The 12136-nt window shown below is 34.5% G+C and overlaps 1 protein-coding gene across 1 annotated transcript in view; it reads left to right on the forward strand.

The window, feature by feature from the left end:
* Positions 1–12136, forward strand: part of Cdc23 (cell division cycle protein 23) — a 184285-nt gene that overhangs the window by 139011 nt on the left and 33138 nt on the right. The window contains exon 14 of the mRNA XM_090392433.1: positions 2180–2296. Within this exon, the coding sequence (XP_090248559.1) occupies positions 2180–2296 (117 nt within the window). The remainder of the gene's footprint in view (positions 1–2179; positions 2297–12136) is intronic.

Raw genomic sequence — 12136 nt, forward strand, 5'->3', positions numbered from 1 at the left:
TTTTTGGCTCATATTGTGACTGTTGATGAAACATGACTGCTCATGAAATCCAAAAGACAATACACAACTTGGGCTTTCAATGTCTGCCTTACCCATCCTATTCACCATACCTGGCCCCCATCTGACTATTTCCTATTCTAAATTTAAAGAAACGCTTGAAAGGAACAAGTTTCAGAAATAGAGGATTTAATTGTTCATAATGTGTTAACAAGTTTACAAGGCTAATTTTGCTAGTTCCTGGACTGGTCTTTTGTTTTGGTTGTGAGAGAGCATTTTAATGTTCCAATTTTGGATACAGAAGAAAAATACATCGTTTGCTGGTTTTCTCTTTCTTCTTTTAGCAAGATTTGCTATTTATAGCCTTCTTAAGAATTCTTTCATTTTTCATATGAAAAATGTCTTGCCAATTGCAAATTTTTGAACTTGATCAGACTGGATATTGTAGGTTCATTATAGAGCTGATATAACTCATGGTTGTATCTAATCTTCCAGAGACCATTATCATTCACTGGGTCAAATATTTTTCCAAGGAGTTTCCTTTCAGAGACTGAAATCAGAGTCTCTATTCTTGCCGTAAATATCCAGATTTCATATCCATAGGTAACAACTGGATGTATTATCTATTTATATATTTGTACTTTAGTCTTCCAATAGAAACCTTTTGAGCTGAATATGTGTGTGTGAGAGAGAGAATAAAAAGCCTGATTACTCCTCTTTATTCGATTCTGCACTTCTATCATCTTATTTGGTTGGCTTGTGATCATTACTCCTAAATATTTAAATTGTTCTACTTTTCCTACTTTAGGGTTCCAAATTTTTACACTTGTATCAGTTAACTGATTCTGCCTGGTATATAGAGTACCTTTAGTATCTACTAGCAATGATCAGATAATGTATTCCAAAGCTAAGTTAAAAAGTATTGGAGATAGACTATCTCCTTGTTTTAATCCTTGAGTTATTGTAAAGGGATCTGTTAAATCATTTTTTATTTTAACTTGTGCTTCTGAATTTTCCATTGTCGGTCTTGTAAGTCTTACTAGTTTATTTGGTATTCTAAAGTATATTATAATCTCATATAATTTTTCTCTATAAATGCTTTCATATACTTGTTGGAAATCAACAAAAACCTGATGAATGTATATATGAAATTCCTAAAATGTCTCTAATAGTTGCTTACCTATATGTATCTGATCAATTGTAGATTTTCCTTCCCTTCCATGCTCTTGGTAGACATCAGTTATTTTCTCCATAAATAGGGTTAATCTGTTTTTCGGAACAGATTAGAAGTCCTTTAGAAGACCAAAATCCTGACAAATAATAGACTAAACTGGCAGGAAATTCTTAATAGGAGTTAATAATACTATTAGAACATCCTGTACGCTCCTGAGAATATACATAATTTGATGTGATGATGACAAAGATGTGATGGATAAATAATGATTGTGTTTTCATCCATGGATCTGTCCTTTATTTTTAACTGTTTTTACAAAAACAGGCTTCATTTTTTTACTGAAGATTATTCATCTCTCTCTCTCTTTATTTCTGTCTTTATATAGCCTGTGTAGCTCAGTGGAAGTAGCATGTGCTTCCACAGTGCTAGACTACCCAAAGAATGCCAACCTAGTTCCATTCTATTCACTGACTTGAGGAACTTTTTTCTAAGCCTTTTTTGGCTGGTTACAGTGTAGTCAATCTCTGGCACATACAAGTGGGTTTTTTTCTCCTGGAAATTTTGTTTTTTTCATCCTGTAAACTCAAGAAAATCAACCCTAGAACACACACACAATATCAGACAATAAATATAGTGTTAGGATTAGATACCACAAGATAGCAAAACTTGTCAGCTGCCTCTCTTCACCGGATGTTTTCTATAATTAGTGGCAGTCTTGGATCATCTGTCTCTGATTGGCTACTGGCAGATATTGTAATGCCAGCTCAGTCTCCAAAAGTTAGTAGGGCTAAAAATGACCTTGCCTACTTCCTATAGGGGAATAAAAGGCATTAATGGATTTATTATATTGATCAATATGTGCATATGACATTGAAGTGGCAGTATAGTCACTCCAGTACCACACATTTGTACCTTGACTGTTTCTGATGTATGGTATTATGCAGATGTAATTATATTTTTCTCTTAACTTATTTACATTTCTGTTGCATATTGTTGTGTATGTTGCAGGCAATGGATCGTGATGAGCAGTGTCATGCCTACCGATATCTTGGGAACTATCACTTAAAGAAGGGACAGATTGAGGAAGCCTATGAAAATGCACAAAAATGTACAGAATTCCCAGAGGTTAGCATAATTATAGTAAAAGTACTTAAAGATTTTCTATAACTGATAGAATGTATTTTAAAGGCACTGCCTTTGTATTACCGTATACAAAGCATTGACATTTATAAAAATTGCATACATGTGCATACTATATATATACATATGTATGTATATATATATATATTACATAATATGGTGATCAGCTTTTACTCGGTTGTTGTACATTTGAATAAAATATAGATTTAATGACTATAAAACCGAGATAACATATAAAGATTTTAATGACAAATACTACTAGTTTCGGCATATGGCAGCCTTCTTCAGGTAATACATAATATATATATTACATAATATATATATACATACATATATATATTATGCAATAAAAATTTATTAACTTTCGTTCATATACATTAAAATAAGGATATAAGGATAAAATTGAATTGCATATTTAAAATAAAAGTGTGTAAGAAGATTTTAAAATGAATCAAAGTTGACTAGCTTTCAGAGGTAAAATGCAGACTCCAATATTATTTTTCATTTCAGCTACTTAGCCACAATTTTTAGTGAAGATGGTAAATTAAATTTGGAAATAGACAACAGAATCAACAAAGAGCTGGGTCAGAAGTAAAACACTTGACCAAAGACTAGAGACCGCAGATATGAGAGTCCTGAAAAAGATTAGAGGCGTGAACAGATGACATTAATGGCAATATCATATTAAAAATGAGGATACGAGGAAAGAACTTGACATTGTCAGCATCCAGGAATGCATTAGCAGAGCTAATCTCAGGTGGTATGGTCACTTAAACAGAATGGGCGAGGAAAGATTAGCAAAACAAGTGTTCTCTGCCAGGTTGGCAGGGGAAACGACCCAGAGGAAGACCAAGATATAGGTGGATTGATACGGTACAAAGTGCCTTAGACGATAGGAATATAAGATCTGATAATGTTGGAGTCTTGACAAGTAACAGACTGATTTGGAGGAAAATTGTAAATAGGGAGTTAGTAATGATGTAAATTTTTCTTGTAGTACTATCATATCCTGTACACCCCTTGAGGGTACATGGCAGGAATTTGATGATGATGGTTTGTTGTTAAATCAAGTGTGCAAAAAGGATACACGTTATCATCACCGTTATTCATTATCTATGTGGATCGTATGATGAAGGAAAGTGGTATTAAATCTGATATCAAAATTGGTGATATTATTTCATCATTTTATGCAGATGGTTATACTTCTAAATAGATTTAGTACACGTCTGCAAGATTCCCTGACTAAATTGCATAACTGTTATAACAAATTTGGTTATGAAAATTAACAATAAAATGATAAAGATAATTGAAAATGCACAGAAACATTGAAAACATCAACTGTATCCTGAATGGGGAACCTAAACTTATAGAGCAAGTTTAAAAAAAAAAAAAAAAAAAAAAAAAAATTGAGCTATTTAGGCACATTTACTGATGATGACAAATTTAATATGGAAATAGACAACAGAATTAGTAAATTTGGTATGGTAGGAAATCAGCTGAATAAATTTATATGGAATAAGATAGAAATTAATCAAAACACTAAATTAGCTGTATTCAGGACAGTGTTCAAACCAGTTTCAACTTATGGATCTGAGAACTGGGTTACAAATACAACACTTGGTTCATATCTGTGGTCTTCAAAGACTGAATACCACAGATATGAAAGTTCTATAAAAGATTAGAGTAGTGAACTGATGTCATCAGTGGCAGTATTGTATTAAAATGGAAAGTGGGATTCATGGGGGAGAAAATATCACAGTGCTGTGGCTGGAATGTGAGGGTCAAATAACCAGAAAAACCTGTAGCGTACTTTCTTCAAGCCAATACTACATGCTCTGGAAAATCACAAAAGCTCTACGTACAAGATTGTAAACCCTTCTCACTAATCTAGGTGAATGTGGTCTAGTTTGAGATTTGCTTCAACTTTGCTTTTGCTCTTAGCAAAAGCAAAGTTGAAGCTTTTGCTAAGAGCCTAGAGAAGCAGCGTAGCCCAAACTATATCCACATGGATCTGGACATCAGTAAAAATGCACAGAATATGTGAGCTTCATTTATCACCTTCATCACCTGCTGAGGTACATGTAATTATTGCCAAACTTAAGAATAGGAAAGCACCAAGCCCAGATAGGATATCTGACAAAATGATCAAATTGCCTGCCACATAAAGCAATATTAAGTTATCGCTACTTCCTAGCATGATGGAAAGTAGTGATATCTCTTCATCTTGCTGGAAGTAGTGATATCTTAATATTGCATTATGGCTTCCCAAAACCAAGAAAAGCAGCACACTTTCAGCTCACCCAAAACCTATTGTCCAATCAGCCTCCTTTTCTACCTAGTTAAAATTGCCTAGAGGGTAATACTAACAAAACTGTAGAAAGTCACTAAAGAATTAAATCTTATCCCTGATGAGCAATTTGCATTCCAGGAGAACTTCTCCACCAAACAAGTTCTCAGAGTGGTAGAAAACATCAACATAGAGTTCAACTAGAAGCAACATACAGGGGCAGCTTCCTAGACATTACCAAAGCATTTGACAAAATGTGGTACAATGGACTTATTTTCAAACTCTTGCAGGCCAAATTCCCACCAGACAAGTCAAACTTAACAAATTTTATCAGGGATTGCAAACTCCATGAAGCAGCAGGGAATTAGATTGCCTGAATGCAAAATTACAGCAGCTTCTCCCTGCCCTTGGGCTCCCTGCTATCGCCTCTGCTCTTTGCCATCCATATGGTTAACATCCCACACTTAGTTGCCACCACAAACAGCCCTATATGCAGACAAAACTGCAAGAATTGTCTGCTCTCTATTAGCTAGATTAAACCAAAAACTGCAAAATGCAATCTCAGAACTAGAGCAGTGGTTCAAAAAATGGTGAATTGATGTCATTGTAAACAAGTGCATTGCACTGTAGTGTTGTTCACAAGAAGATGAGTGTGCCTGGAGAGTGAAGTGGTTATGTTTGGCACCCATATTCCATAGAAGCAGTAACCCAACAGGGCAATAGGACTATACCCATTACTTAGTGCTTAGTCGTTGTAGCCATCTAAGCATGGAACTTAAACTAGTCCTATACAAGTATTAAACAAGAATATAATTTCTTGGCATGTATAATTTAGGATACCTACTAATCACAGGATCTGTATTTTGATCCTGAAGAAGCAAATTAATTTTCTGACCACAAGCTCTGTAGAGTTCAAAACAACATTGATGTTGTTTTTGTCAGCTTTCATGATGAGAAATGTTGCTATTGCATTTTAATGGCTTTGTTGCTATCAATTCTGGAGGTGAGATATTCATTTCAGGAGGCTTGGCATCATAAATAACTTTACCAACTTCAAAACTAAGTCTTGGCCTCATTGCTAGAAAGATGACCAATATTCCTTCAACATCCTCCCAGGGAAGAAGCCTACAAAACTGTATCTCTTGTATTAATGCATTTCTGAATATGTGATGACTTTCCTCAAAAGCTCCATGTTCTTGTAACTTGCCTTATTTGGGTCAAACAGAAAAATTTAAAAATGACCGAATATTTCTGGTCTGGCTTGACATGGAACCGACAACACTAGCTATGGAATCCATTGAGATATAGTATACCCACAGTTGATAGAACCTTAGCTGTCACTGTGCCAAGAAGAGTGTTTATCACGTCAGTTTCAACACGTCATTTCGTGTTGAAAGGGAGAAAGGAATAAGGCGGTGTATGTATTCATCACCAACACACGAAATCACATGCTTTATACGTAAAATTTTCCAACTGTTAATACAAGCAAAATAGTTACCACTTTAAAAACTACAATGTTCATAAAAGAAAAGCTAATTTTCCAACGTGTAATAATAAACAACTCATCCCACAAGACGGATTGATTACACTGTTATTGGAATGGATTGCCATGTGCAGAAGTATCGAGAGGTCTCGCATCTGCAGTCGAGCAGTAAATGCAGAAGAAAGTGCTGAAGCCATACTCCATCAGCTGAACTTAAATATAATGACTGCCTTTCTTTTTTAAAAGTTGGGGAAAACGAATGTATTAAATATGTTTTCAACACACCATTAGTATTTTATCTGAACTGTTATGACTGCATGTTTAGAAAGATTCTATCATAATGCATGCATTTTTCTGTTCTTCTTTATTCAGATTTCTATCGCTTTTCAGTTTTATAATAAGTAAACTAAAATATTTGATTAATAAATAATGTATATTTTACTGTGACATACATGTTTGTTTTGTTAAATAAAAGTTCCAATGCTGTCTTTATAGGGAAATTTCTTATGTCATTATCAGTATACCAGCAGTTTGGGATCTAAGTCATCTCTTGGTCCATTGCTGTTTTCCCTAACCATAATGTCTCCATTCAGATCCTGCTTCAATTCTACATTTTTTTCTCAAATTTCTTCCCAGTTATTCAAGTGGATAACATATTTACTCTCTGCTCAATAAGTTGCTGATTCAAATCCCATGTGGGCATGGATGTTTTGTGAATGTCTTGTAAGTGGTCGGTGAATTTCATTGCCTGGAGTGAGACTACTGCATTTCTTATTGGAGACATGAAGAATCTTGAAAAGGTCCAGTCTCCGTAGAGTAGAATTTCTGGATTATTTAACACTTAGTCTGTCCATTGTACTAATAATAATGTGCCATAAACTAGCAATCTTTCATTGTGTGATTCATCATTGATTTCCTGATATGTACCCTAAGGGATGTTCAGGTTACTTGCGAGCACTCCAATATTGTCATATCAAAAATTTATTTTAATTCTCTATCCAAGTGTGAGCAAACAAAGTTTGCGCCTGAAAATATCTTCAGGACTGGGGTAAGGTAGTACAACACTGGGCAACTCGTAGCAAAGGTGGACCAAGCCAACATCATTCTTATCTCAGTATCTCCCATAATACAAAACACATCTCCTTGCAGATATGTATAATGTTATGCATTAAGGGAAGGGTCACTACCCAGACTAGTTTCGACCTTTATTGAGGTCTCTTCAGTGGGATAAAGGATTAAACTAAATTTATTATAGTCTAACCAAGTGAAAAATAAACATTCAACATCTTTCTCTAAATCCAGAGTAATTTAATAAAAAGGTGGCACACCTTTTGGCAACTCCTATAGGTAAAGATGACCTCGCCATTGCTTCTGCCTGGTATCTCCACTTCTGGGCCTGGCTCCCACTGAAGAGACCTCAATAAAGGGTCGAAACTAGTCTGGATAGTGGCCCTTCCCTTAATGCATAACATTAGACATATCTGCAAGGAGATGTGTTTTGCATTATGGAAGATACTGAGATAGGAGTGATGTTGGCTTGGTCCACCTTTGCTACGAGTTTCCCGGTGTTGTACTACCTGACCCCAGTACTGAAGATATTTTCAGGTGCAAACTTTGTTTGCTCACACTTGAATAAAGGATTAAACTAAATTTATTATTGTCATATCTAACATTTCATGCGTCTCAGCCACTTCTGACTGAATCAATCCACTTAGACCTTGGTCTTCCTCTGGGTTTCTTTCTTGCCATCTTGGCATCAAACATCCATTTTGCTAATCTTTCCTCACCCATTCTATTTAAGTGGCTGTACTACCACCTTAGATTAGCTCTGTTGACACATTCTTGCATTCTAATAATGTCAAGTTAATATCTAATATCTTCATTTTTAATATGATTCTGCCAACTGATGCCATCAATTTACTCCTCTAATTTTTTTCAGAATCCTCATATCTGTGGTCTCTAGTCTTTGATCAAGTACTTTATTTCTAACTCAACTTAAAGATCCATAACTTAAAACTGACTTGAATAATTTCTCTCTTATTCCATATAAAATTATTCAGCTGACTGCCCACCATACCATCTTTGTTTGTTCTGTTGTCTGTTTCCATATTTAACCTGGAATATTTTACTTGTTCTATAGGATCTCCATTCAGAATGCAGCTGAAGTTTTCTATGTTGCTGCCCATTTTCATAGTTTTGGTCTTTTTATTGCTGATTTCATGCCAAATTTGTTGCAGCTGTTCTTCAATTTAGTTAGCAAATCCTGGAGACTCGCACTAGATGTGTTTAGAAGTGCAACATCATCTGCATATAGCTCTTTGCTTTATGCAGAAGCAAAGAAGTTTGACATCTCCATTTCTAATATCAGGCCTAATGCTACTTTCTTTCATAATGATATAGATGATGAATAAGTGTGGAAATAATGTGCATCCTTGTCTTGTCACTGATTTTTACATCAGACCATCTTCCTGTATTTCTTTCAATTCTAACTGCTGATTGTCAACTTAAATATAGGCTTTGTATAATGTTTCATTCACCTCATACAGCTGAAGTGTTTTAAAAGCTTTTCTCTGGTCACTTTGTTGTATGCCTTTTCCAGATCTATGAAATTTATATACAAATTCTATTTATATTGTGAAGATTTCTCAACTATTTGTCTTAAAGTGAAAATCTCTGAACTTGACAACCTCTATTTCCTCTGAACGCACCTTGTTCTTCTTCAAGTTTCTCTTCCTGTTTTCAAGTTTGCTTTCATAAATCTTACCTGGAACACTTAGTTGAGAAATTCCTTTGTAATTCTCACATTCAGCTGTATTCCTTTTTTATAGATGGGTACTATGAGAGCTCTACTTCAATCATTGGGAATTTGACCTTCTGACCAGGCCCTCTGAATTATGCAGTGTAACCACTGTAAAACTTTATAAAAAAACTTTATACAAAACCTCCATATTTAGCATATCTGGTCAAATCATCTACTCCAGCTGCCTTTCCAAATTTCAAGATTTTTGACAGCTTTTTCCTAGTTCAAGTATTGATATATAATTCTCTTTGCATTTCTCTTGAAAATTTTCTAGCACTGTTCAGTCACTGCTTGGTTTTTTCATTTGTTCATTTAACAGTTTTTCAAAGTAATTACTCCAAACATCTAGTATATCCTTATCTTCAGTTTTCATGTCATCTTTATCATCTTTGGTTCCTTTTACTGTACTCTCCTCTTTTGAAGCTTCATCAATAGCCTCCAGAACATTTTTCCAACTTCCTGATATTTATTTTCAATACTCTTACTAGTCTTCCCATGACTTGTTTAGCTACCTTTACATTTTTTTGTAAAGGTAGCTCCTCATTTTTCTGTGTATTCTTTTAGGGCATCTTCCAACTTATTTGCTAAGAACTTTTGGTATACTTTCTTCTTTTCCAGGACTGCTTCTCTAACTTCTGGTGTCCATTATGGTGTTCTTTTTTTCTGTAGACACTTTCACCACATACCTCCCTAGCTGAATCAGTCATTGTCTTCTTTAGAGTTTGCCACTGATACTCCAAGTTTTGGTTCTTGTTTTCGATTTGTTTCATTTTTTCTTCAATAATGTTTGTACAGTCAAGTCTACAATTTACCTATAAAAGGTGCTGAATTTGAATTCTTTTTAAAACTTTCTTACATGCTATTCTTTTCAATGTGATATTTCACTTCCAATTTCAAATCCTCTGTAACTCTTGTATCCTGAATCAGCATGACAATAACACTATTGTCAATCAACAATTACTTATTCAGTTAGGCTTTTCTTATTTCTTGTGTCTTCTCTCCATGTGAACTTTTGCACATTTTTATGTTGAAACATAGTGTTAGTAATGACTAATCTGTGTCCTGAGTAGAAGTCCAGTAAATACCATTATTATTGGCTTTGTCCTTTTCTCCAAATTTTCCCAAAACTATAAGCCTAATGGAATTCATTTCCTACTCTGTTGTACAAATTTCCAAGAAGGACCACTTTTTCCATTTTCTTTATGTGAGCTGCCTGTTATAATGACTCAAAAAAATTTCTCGACTTCTTCCTTAGTAGAATTTTCTGTGTGACTGTAGGCACAAATAAGTTTCATTGTCCATTTTGAAGTCTGGCCACATAACTCTACTTGAAACTGCTTTCCAATCAAGAAACTTATCTTCATGTTTAGTGTTGAATGCTATGACTATTCCTTCTTTTCCTTGATCATTATTGCCTGAAAATAACATCCTATACTTATTGTTTAGTAAGATCTTGCCTGTTTTTTGTCTTTCTTGTCTCAGTAATTCCAGTTATGTCCACTTGATACTTTTCATTCTTCTGCAAGTTTGATTTCCTTTTCATTAATACTCCTTGTATTGATGGTTCCTATCTTTAGTGCTTCTCATATTGGGTTTTTTTTTTTAATGTTGAGTTGGAGCTTGTTCCAGTAGCTAACTCTTCGCTGTTTGCCCTGGTTCCCTGATGAAAACAGCAGGGTGGGGAGGTGTTTAACTGGGTGATGCCTCAGCTATCATGAAATCTCATCATGTTGCACCATCATATGCATTTGTGGTTTAAGCTAATAGAGAGTACAATTTGATCTGCTAAGTCACAAATTGCCAGCCCATCCTTGTTCATTCTGTACCCAGTAGATATCTACTAACAGGGAACACCATGCAAAGGTGAGTTTTGGACATTAGGTCAGAACCCCCGATTGATTCTCCACATTTCCAAAAGGCAATGTGGAGGTTTCCTCCCAGTTATTTGACTTTGATCCTTAAGCGACCCCATTGTGTTATTCACATTAATCCCCAGCCACATTGAATTCAAGAAAAATAAAACTGTAGTTACTGCTGTTGGACTGTATCTACTTACTGTTTGTCAGACCTCTTATACAGAGCATACAAAGAATTAATAAAAACCGAATTAACCAGTCAGTAGTAGTTATCTATATAGCTAGGCTCAGTGTAGGTCATAATCATTTTATATATTCTTTCATAGTTAGGGCTTATGATCCACCTATGTGTGAGCCATGTAATACTTGTCTTATCATATGTAATGGTCTGTGGGGTGCTACCACTTGACTCCAGTGCAGCACATATCTTACACTACTAAATACAAAATTAATGATGGAAAATCTCGCGTAAAAAGATTTTTTTTAATAGTATAATTTTCGCCTGTGTGTCACAGGCATCTTCAGTACATGTTAAGCTCAAATTAAACAATAACAATTTGAGCTTAGCATGTACTGAAGATGCCTGTGACACACAGGCGAAAATTATACTATTAAAAAAAATCCTTCTACGTGAGATTTTCCATCATTGATTTTGCATTTATATGTCTAATCACGGTGTTCCCTTACTAAGAGTTATCTTACACTACTGTAACTGAGCCATATACAATACACTCACATTTCATTAGACTTTACAATGTGTATGAAGTTTTTAACTTTTTACGAAGAATTAATTGATACATCTGATCATAAATGTATTTTATATCTATGTACTGTCCTCCCAAATTTTTTTATTAATTTCCTTGTATTGTAAGATTTTATCACTTATAATTTTTATATAATATCTTTATCACAGATAGTACACCTTCTGGCATGGCACACTCTGGCCTTAGTTGTCATTGCATCAATGAAATTCAAACCAACCAATGAAATTAAATGTGATATTCAAATTCAGTGGTTTGCAATATCAGTCAAATAGCTGATTCAAAATTGCTAGTCAGGCTCCTATTTTCTTAGTAATTTTTTTTTTTTTTTTTTTCATTATGAAATGCATTTTAGGAGATAGTACTTTTTTTTTTTTTTTTTTTTTTTTTTTTTTTATGTAGCAGAAATATAGTTGTATTGGTGAACAATGCAACCTCAATTGCTGAGGGAGGGGAATCCTTTCACTACAATACTTGTCCATTTTATGTTGAAATTCTCAGGCCTTAAGAAACAACTATATCTAAATTTTGTCAAAAACAGTTTGTACAGTGTAACTTACAGAGGCATGTCTGCATATATAAGGACACTGACCCTCTTCATTTTAGTCTAATTATGCTGAATTTTCAAGAAATCTTAA

This window comes from Typopeltis vanoorti, chromosome 5 (genome assembly GCF_054136105.1).
Source record: "Typopeltis vanoorti isolate ZY-2024b chromosome 5, IOZ_Tvanoo_1.0, whole genome shotgun sequence".
NCBI lineage: Eukaryota > Metazoa > Arthropoda > Arachnida > Uropygi > Thelyphonidae > Typopeltis > Typopeltis vanoorti.